General features: G+C 44.0%; 1 protein-coding gene across 1 annotated transcript; it reads right to left on the minus strand.

Annotated features, from left to right (window-relative positions):
* Positions 1-869: 869 nt before the first annotated feature.
* pmelb (premelanosome protein b) lies at positions 870-8,999 on the minus strand. Its single transcript, XM_064299486.1, has 11 exons — positions 8,881-8,999; positions 7,391-7,486; positions 6,744-6,890; positions 6,145-6,285; positions 5,847-6,008; positions 5,222-5,587; positions 4,577-4,933; positions 4,358-4,457; positions 3,990-4,195; positions 1,968-2,055; positions 870-1,758 (listed from the first exon to the last, which is right to left on the minus strand). Exons 1-11 carry the CDS (start codon positions 8,933-8,935, stop codon positions 1,611-1,613), a joined length of 1,866 nt encoding a protein of 621 aa, XP_064155556.1. The 5' UTR covers positions 8,936-8,999; the 3' UTR covers positions 870-1,610.
* Between the last annotated feature and the right edge of the window lie 947 nt (positions 9,000-9,946).

Raw genomic sequence — 9,946 nt, forward strand, 5'->3', positions numbered from 1 at the left:
AAAATACTTAGATTATGAAAATAATTAGGACAGGATTTGCTAGCTGGTAAGACCATTTATAACATTCTCGTTAAGCAACTGGCTAGCTCCCAACGACCCAGCCCCATCTCTTCTCCATAGTACACACATAATTATGTTACCTGATGTCAGTACTTACTCCTGTTGTAAAATCGTGAAGATGTCGTACTGTGGTCATACAGTGATTCCTGGTAACAACCACGACGTAGCGGTAAATCCTCAGTAGGCCTGCGCCAGAAAACGAAGTAGCCTAACGGTAGGGGTACCCAGGCAACAGCGAAGGTAAAGTGAGCAAGGATGTTTAACTTTTCAACGAGGTTTCATTGTGGCATGAGCTATATTCATAGACTGTATAAAAATATATACTACAACGAAAATAACCACGAAAGCCTTGTTTACTTTTTAAATACTCGACCATCGTTTCGGCGCCCCCGTTGGACTCAAAACTTGTAAAGTTGTAGGCTACCATTATGGCGGCAGTTTCTCATTTGCTCAAGGGTGCCCTCCTGTGATTAAAGTAGAGAACCACAGGAAATCAATGCTGAGAAAATCCAACAAAGCCAACGTAAACCACATTTTAAATATACGTAGCAATGACGAGAAATGCAACTCAAAAAATAAACAGCCACATTTGTTCTTCTTCTGGTTCGAGGCATACCACTATCACCGTTCAGAGGAAGGTTACACGTTATTAGCCCCCGTCTAGATATAGTTTATTTAAATAATGAGATAACATGAGTTCGTGTAGCTGGAAAATGCACGTTTCGTAACTTGGGTGTAACTCGATTTCCAAGTTGAAATGTACACTTTTTGCATGTATAAATACCAGTTAATGGTGCATGGGCATAGTATTAACAATAACAAAAAACGGAGACTTTTATTAGAAAAAGAATGAAGGGATAGAACACTGAAAAGAGTATGTTGTGCTAAAAAAAAAAAAAAAAAAAAACAGGCCCATATTTGGAGATAATTTAAAAAACGACAGTATCACAAACACTGTAGAGGGTGCTACTGTGAGACAGCCTGTCACATTCATGAAACAGCTACAAACTAGAAAATTATACAGTTATAAATCAGGTGGGAAACACAAAGCTGCATAATTTCTGTAAACTCTGTCAAATTTATAAATGTATATTTTTGGGTCAGATAAGGTTTGGAATGTTAGCAATATTTTATATTAAAAATAGTGCCAAAAACTAAAAATCACAGAAATAACTTTCCTTGATCTGGCCTGAAACCCTGTTTTATGGGATCTGTAGATGCATTTCCAGTTTTTAATTGCTTCTGGTAAAAGGGGAAATGGGAATCAACATTCAAAATTAGGAGGCATATTTGGCAGTTGAGTGCAAATATGTTTGTGTGTGCCTGTGTTTGTGTGTGTGTGTTTGTGTAGGTGTGCAGTGTGTGTGTGGGTGCCGGTGTATGTATGTGTGGTTGTGTGCGTGTGTGTGTGTGTGTGTGTGTGGGTGGGTGCCTGTGTTTGACTGTGTGTATGTGTGGTTGTGCCTGTCTGTGTGTGTCCGTATTTCTGTATGTGTGCGTGTGTTTATGTGTGTGTGTCCGTGTCTTGATTCTCATCAAGGTCAGAGTGTTCAGCCTGGAAGCAGGGGACGGCCCTTCTCTCCAACAGTCTGATCGGCCAGCAGCTTCCATATCAGAGCAGCAGCAGAGGCCCGTCTAGTGCTCAGTGAGGACTTAACAGCTAGGTCCTCTCTCAGTGGATGGTAGTCCTTTAAGTGCCTGTTTAAAATTATGGTGAAAGAACAATAATACCTCAGTGTTTGGTTTATTTTATCCCTGTGCCATAAATTGTAACTTCTCAAGACTGTGGAAGTATTCAGTCATTGGTTATTCATTTGGACTGATATTTGGTATCTTCAAGATCCTGATTTTATTGGTTTGGTGCAATTTGCAGTACAGTGCACCCCTGGAGTGTGGGGGTTTCTCACCTGTAGGTGAAAGCCATTGCACATATGGCAACCCCAAGGATCATCATGCCCAGTGCAGTTGCCATGGCACTGATGGTGAAGCCCGATGCTGCAATACAACCACACAGAAAGTCTAAACTGAGCATGCTTAGTTACTCCGCATCACTGATCTCTAGGTGGTTTTAACTCTGAAAGTGTTCTTTTAATGAACTATATATACAAATACACACCATCAATTTACATAGAGTATGTTCATTTATCACACATATATTTTAAAATATTCTATGACATTGATAAGTACCATAAAATGATTAATGATGATTTGGATACTCACCACTCAATATTGATGGCAATAGCAAGGTTTTGTGACAAAATGCATACAGCCAAATACAAACACATGTGCATGGGCACAAAAACGCATACACACAAATATAAGCACATAAACACACAAGCACAAATGCAGCAGAGGAGGGTAATGAGGACTGTATTTGTTTCATTTTTTTAATTATTATTTGATTTATTAAATGAAAAAAGTTGTCAAACTTTCATATCGCACATGAAAAAGTAATTGCCCACTTAATTAATCGACCAGTTAACCAAATTTAATTGATAATTATATTCATTTGATTGAACCCAGCCAGCCATCTTGAATCTAGACCTCAATCATATTGATCATTACTATCAGAAAGAGGTAGTCACCACAAAGTTTCAACAAGCACACTATGCCACGATCAAAGGAAATTTCAGAAGAGATTAGAAAAAAGTTGTTGAAATATATCAGTCTAGAAAGGGTTCCAAAGCCATTTCTAAAAATCTGGGACTCCACCAAACCACAGGGAGAGCCATTACCTCCAAATGTAGAACACTTGGAACACTGGTGAATATTCCCAGGACTGGCCAGCCTGCCAAAATTTCCATTCATAGTGATGAATATGCAATAATAGAGGAAATCAGGAAGGGGACAAATACTTTTTCACAGCACTGTATGTCAATGACACCAACAACAGCTGATTCCCATCTCAGCTGGAGACCTACCCTGGTGTTTTCAATTTCATCACCATCTACATAGTAAAAGGGGACACCTTTGGAATGATTTTTAGTAAAGATGGACCCAACAAGAGATGGAGAAGTGACTGACAGAGGAAGAGTGGCCTGGAGAGGGAGAGACAGAGAGGAAGAGGGAGAGGAAGAGGAGTACACATGCATGATGGAAGACAACCGAGAGAAAGACCAAGAGCTATAGTCTGAAATGAGATTAGGGCTTCTATAAGTGATCATGCGATAAATCATGTTCTGTCAATGAGAAAGGCTGGTCTGAGTGTGCAGATATACTGTTCAACAGTGGTGTCTATTATGAGAATTTTCCAGCGAATCAACAGGTAAGATATGCATTCTACAAGGGCATCTGATGGCACTGCATATTGGGCATAATCAATATAAATTTCTTATTTCTTATATACAATATGCTGTCAACAATAACATAAGAAAAACTTGAGAGCACAAAATGATTTATTACTTCAAAGATTGGCATAAATTGATGCTTCTATTGAAATGCTTCTAATAATGTTAATGTTTTAGGTCATTGTGAGTGACAAAGTGTTCTTGTTGGGAGAAACTATGCTCGTATTTTGGTAGAATTATTTGATTTTGAGATATGTGTGCAGTCTTTTGTTAGTTTTGGTGCATTTTGGGCATGAAATTATCTGTTGTGCCAAGCTGTGTGTTGGTGAGGAGAACTGTGAGTTTTAAAATGTGTATTAATAAATGCTTGTAATTAATTGTAAAAACAACAACAAAAAAAAACATTTCTTGAGCAACGAAGACTTCTTGTGTCCTCGTGTGAAATGTTTTACTATGATCTAATCTATGAGTGAACCAGTGTTTGTGTATACAGCCAATTAGTTCATTTAGCTAGGATAAATGATAAATGAAAAACCTGCATACACACTGGCCCCCCAGGACTAGAATTGCCCACCCACACACACGCACATGCATGCGCACACACACTCACACACATGTGCATGCACACAGACTCTTACTCACCCATGGTCACGCTGACTCTGGCGCTGGTGACCGCCAGACTGACATCATCAGTCACGGACACGTTGATGCAGAAGACGCCGGAGTCGTTGAAGAACTGACGCAAGACCATCTGACACTCTGCAGTTGGCATGACCGAGTTGCACGTGGTGTGTACCGGCACAATGCAGTCCGTGTCCAGCACAACCGTGCACACCTGCGTCGGCAGGCTGGAGAGGAGGACAAAGGCTCCAACCATCAAACTTCAGACATTTCACTGGGAGGCCCATATTAGCAGCTGCACGCAACTCCTAAAGCATTCTGGGAGGTGGAGTTCAACTGGTGCTGTGGCACTGGCATAGGTGCGTGCATCGGCGTGCCTGGATACTCACCTTCCTTGACAGATGATTGTGAGATCTACCGCATTTTGTTGCACCTCAGCCTCTATGATGACATTGTCCATCTGAACTATCTCCACATTCTCAATGCCCGCTGAAGATAAGAAGAATGAGAGATAGTAAGAAAGAGAGAACAAGAGAAGGATTCACATATAGGGAGAGAAAAGAAAAATATGGAAAGAGACACAAAGGGAAGTGGTAGAGGGAACTCACGGACGATGTTCAGGTTAGCGGAGAAGGACCCATAGCGGTAAATGACGCAGTCGGCGTCTGTGGGTCCAGCAGGGGCCTGCCGCCTGGCCATCACCACAGATGCCTGAGCTCCCACCTTGGCCCGGTCCCCCTTCTTCTCCATCTCCACCGCCAAGGCGGCCTCCCCTGCTGCTCCCACTGCTCCTAAGACAGCCCCATTAGAGGTTTTAGCCCTGTTAGCGGCTTTAGCCCGGTTAGCGGTTTTAGCCTCAGTGGCAACAGGGCTGAGGGAAGCCTGCCCTCCCGTGGGTGTGGCAGCAGAGGCGGCTCCTGGGGTGGATCCCATCACCGGAGCTTCAGAGGTCTCAATCCGCCCATCTGGCATAAATATCACAGCAGCAGCAGGGATTATTACAGCGGAAAACAAATACTGCAGTTCTACTCCTACTTTACAAAAATGAAAATAATTAGCAAAAATAATTTGTGCACAGATAGGTAGATCCACATAGGTCCAAATCCGTGGGAAAGGATGGACATGACAGGAAATTTCCTGTGCTAATTGATTAATGATGCCTTAATCACTGAGCTTGGCTTTCTGTTTGTCTCCCTGGTTCCTTTTGCCTTTTTTCTTTTATCTTCATATAGCCAAGATTCTGACCAGCTCACCTGTGGTGCTCCTACCAACGGGGGGACCAAGGGGCACGGAGGTGACCGGGGCAGGGGTGGGATTGGCCGCGGTCGGGACGTTGGCGGGTGTGGCGCAGCCCGGTTTGGGGATGGCGGCCTGCAGGACCAGCTGGGGCTGGTAGGAGCCAGCGGAGGTGTAGGTGTGGGTGACGGTGAGCTCGCGGGAGATCAGCGTGCCGCTGCTGTCGCCGAAGTCCCAGTTGAAGGTGACGTCGGCGTCACTCAGGTACTGGCTGGGGTCGTGCAGGCTGACGCTGAAGGTGATGGCGCGGTTCTGCACAAAGCTCTGGTCGGCCACGTTGACGTCGTTCACCTGAGAGAGCGACATAGAAAAGGGGATTTGGTCTGGAGAGAGAGAGAGAAAGGCAAGAGCAAGAAATAGAGAGAGACGGAGAGAGAAGAAGAAGAAGAGAGAGAGAAACTTCTGTAAATATATAAAATAACCTTCATTGCACAGTTGAAAACATACACCAAATTGACCAAAAACTGAAATAATATCAAAATAATATTAAAAAACCCCAGAAACCGCACATGAAGTGTCTTGCTCTGACTCATAAGTGCGTGAGTGGGCTGCGGTGTGATAGGAGGCGTGTCTCTCGGCTACCCGTGATGGAGAACTGCGTGCAGGCATATCCCAGGGGGATGAACTTCTCCTTGCTGCGGAGGTGGTAGACGACCACCTCCATGTTGTAGGAGCCCAGAGGAACGTCATCTGTGCCGATGGTCAGAGAGGAGGAGGGCCCGTCCGCAACCTGCCAGTACTGTCCTGGGAGCCATGGCGACGCAAAAACAAAGGTGAGCATCAATTTAGAGCGCGCCTTCTAGATAAGACCGAAGGCTCGCAACCGTCAACGAGTACGCGGGTTTGCCCAAGAAACAACAGTAACAGGCTGGAACCATACCCCATGTCTTCCACACGTACACGTAGTGCGGCTTCTTGCCGGAGACGCTGTTGAAGGACGTCCCGTCTGGAAAGACGCCGTTCCAGCCGTCCGACGTGTCGGTCTCCGGATACACGGCCTGAGACTGTCGATAGCGTGTACCTGGGGCAGAGACAGGAAGGCCGCATTTATGTGTCTTAAGGCCTGGAAACACTCTTCTGCACTCCAGAGTACTGGAGTACTGGAGGTTTAAGACCTCTGGTACAGAGACGATGTTACAGGAATAATTTCAATGGCAGATCAGGTAAAAATTAATAATCAATCCCTTAGGGGACCAACCACCACAGACCTACATGCCACGCAAGAATACCAGGATGCAGGTGAGAAGAAGACCCCCATTGAGCGCAGTGTGTGAGAGGAAGACCCACTGTTAAGTACGGTGTGCAGGAGGAAGACCCACCGTTAAGCACAGTGTGCAGGAGGAAGACCCACCGTTAAGCACGGTGTGCAGGAGGAAGACCCACCTTTCAGCACGGTGTGCAGGAGGAAGACCCACAGTTAAGCACAGTGTGCAGGAGGAAGACCCACCGTTAAGCACGGTCTGCAAGAGGAAGACCCACCGTTAAGTACGCCGTTCTCCGCCCACACCACGCGGCCGTCAGCCAACACCGTCTGGCTCGGCGGGAAGTGGATCTCGATGCAGAAAGTGGTCTTCGCGCCCGTCAGCGTGGGCGCGTCGTTGCTGACGGCGAACGTCACGTCACCGCCTGGTCGGCATGGAGACACGGTGGTTCAGCGACAGATCGGGTTGAAGGTGCAGCATTGTGATTTCAAAGCAAGGACGGAGTGATGGAAAACATCCTGTTTATATGTAAATCTGTGAATATCCCTCACTGGCCTGGAATATACTGCAATATATTCTAATTATGGGAATTTCAGAAAATAAACAGAAAGTCACCATGAACTGTGTTTGCAATATATTGATAATTATTTATTTCAACATATTATTAAACATATTCCGCTTCTGTAAAGGCTGACTGCAGACTTCTGTGTGAATGGTGATGTTCTCGACTTTTCATGCATATGTCAAATTGTCAAGTATGTCAAATTGACAGATGACTGAGATGTTCTTTGCACAGTAGGTACATACTTTAGCTTAAGTTATTTGTGAAGATTGTGTTTACAGTAGATGTGTTCACAAGATGTAAAACAAGGGATATGGCTAAACATCAACTGGTAACATGAAGTCAGTGATTATAATATTGACCTCTCCAGATGTTTCTGTTCCGGGGGTCCCCATCTTTCCACATGGGGTACATCTGGGAATTCCAGGAACGGTACTGTGTAAAGCGGCTTATGGACTCTAAAATAACAAGTCAAGAGAAAGAAAGAGACAGAACGAGAGAGAGAGAGAGAGAGAGAGACATACATGCTATATCGGAGAGAGAATGCTGAAAATAATAATAAGTAAAACTACTGGTATTCAGTAATACAAAGACCAGACCAGTGTCTTTACTTGTCCATCGTGAAAACAGAAAAAATGGGATAACTGACAAAATTCTTAAGCCTGTTTGCCCACTCATGTACAGTATGGTAGAATAGTGATAGATTACCTGAACATTCCAGCGGTTCTGATTGGCTACTGTGTTGAGGCCAAGCTAACTTGTTTAACATGTCTGGAAGGCTTTTAACTGTCAGTGCTCTGTGTCCAGTGGTGTAACACCCTAAAGTGGTTCTCAAGGGAAAGCATGCCCTGGAGGAGTGCAAGAAAATATGTGAATGGGGGGCAGTGTTGCTTTTCGAGGGGGCGTCTGTTAGAGTCACAATGGTCCCAAAATCCCCCTCAATCCAGAGCATGTGACCATCAGCTGAGCCAGTGTAATGGTATTTCACCTTTCAAAAAAATCATAATCATAATTCTCTCTTTCTGGAAGCTTCCAGGAAATGACTTCCTCCTGAGCTAAGCCAAGCTCATAGGGAAGGTGTGTCATTCTCGCACCAGCAATGAGAAACACAGACAGTAAGACAGAAAGTGGTATAACCCTTTGCAGATAGATTGCACCTTACATGACCTGACATCGCAAAGAATATCACTGAGTCGGGAAGGGCTGACACCGATGGCTTTATTGCTAAAAAGTGCTTAGAATGCCCCTCCAACAGGCGCAGAGAAAATGGCGTCACCCATGCACAGAACAAAATTTTTAAATCTGTTACATTTTTAAATCCCCTGGTTTTGGTGTTGATACAAAGCAAGGTTGAAAATATGAGCATTTTTTCCACACACAAATTAATGCTTTTTGTTTTATTTTGGTTTTTAGTTATTAGGTTCCCTTGAACATTAATATGAACAGGAATTAATAAAACTTTGTCAGCCTGGACCTCTGCCCATCATAACTATAATAATAAAATAATAATAATAATAATCAGCCAACACAGTATTAAGCAATACTAATGCTTCTAGTATTATCCACTCCAGTGAAGTGTGTATCATAAATAACTACTGTATTGCAAACTCCACATTTCTACATGTATACGTGTATATGTGCATTAACTGTGTTAAAAGAAAATTGACACATTAAGCATTTTAAACTTCAACAGATCTTACACACATATAGATACATATGTGCACACGCACGCACATGCGCATGCATGCACACAAACACACACACACACATACACCACGCATGCATGCCCACACACACTCACACACTCACACACTCACACACACACACACACGCAGGAGGTGCCCTGACTTACTTGCTGCAGCAGATGAAAGGGCTGCCAGTACGAATGCCAATAGAACGTTCCTCATTCTGTGCTCGTCCCCCTCTACTCCTCTAGCCCACAAAATGAGTCCCTGTCCCCTCTCTCACTTTCAGGGCACCTTACAGTATCAGGGCGAAGCCCGGCTCCTTCTTAAATGGATGCTATTGGGCTCATTAACATAACCCCGCCTCTCACTACTAATATTACAGGCTGTCACTAAAAAAGCTGTTCCCATACTACTCCAGTACTCACTGCACACACAGACACATATTCACACACACACACAGACACATATTCACACGCACACACACAGACACATATTCACATGCACACACACACATATTCACACGCACAAATGCACTGACACATATTCACACGCACACACACAGACACATATTCACACGCGCACACACATAACACATATTCACACGCACACACACACATATTCACACGCACACATACAGATACACATGCACACACACCTACACAGACACACATGCACACATGCACACACACACACACACACAGACCCACCTGCACAAGTACATACAGCTCATGAAACAGATGAATGATGAACAAAATTACAAAATACAGCCAATGGGAAAATTAACTGCACAAACTTTTTCCTGGTGGAATCACAGCAAGGTTCTCCCAAGCAATATTCCACTGATGAACTTGGCCAGTGGAAACAAGGCACAATTATTACAATTGTGGAAAAAACTGGTGGTTATGTTGTTGTTATATTTTTTTTTCAATAACTGTAGTTGCTCCTACAAATTGGGCTCAATGGGCAAATCTGTATGAAATCAGCATAATATTATGTATTAGCTTTGCAGATGCCCTTTAAAAAACTTATTTATGCAGACAGCACATTGTATTTTATGAAATTCAGCTTATGCACCTCTGCCAACATTGCAGCTGAAACACACAGCATTCTGGGCCACTGGGTGGCTGGTCATGTTAAGGAGATGTTTGGGTGTATGTAGGGGCTCCACAGGCTGGTTACGGATCTGGACCGTGCCAGTGGTGACTGCAGGCAGGCAGTTTGGCGACCCAC

Source organism: Anguilla rostrata, chromosome 11 (assembly GCF_018555375.3).
Source record: "Anguilla rostrata isolate EN2019 chromosome 11, ASM1855537v3, whole genome shotgun sequence".
Classification (NCBI taxonomy): Eukaryota; Metazoa; Chordata; class Actinopteri; order Anguilliformes; family Anguillidae; genus Anguilla; species Anguilla rostrata.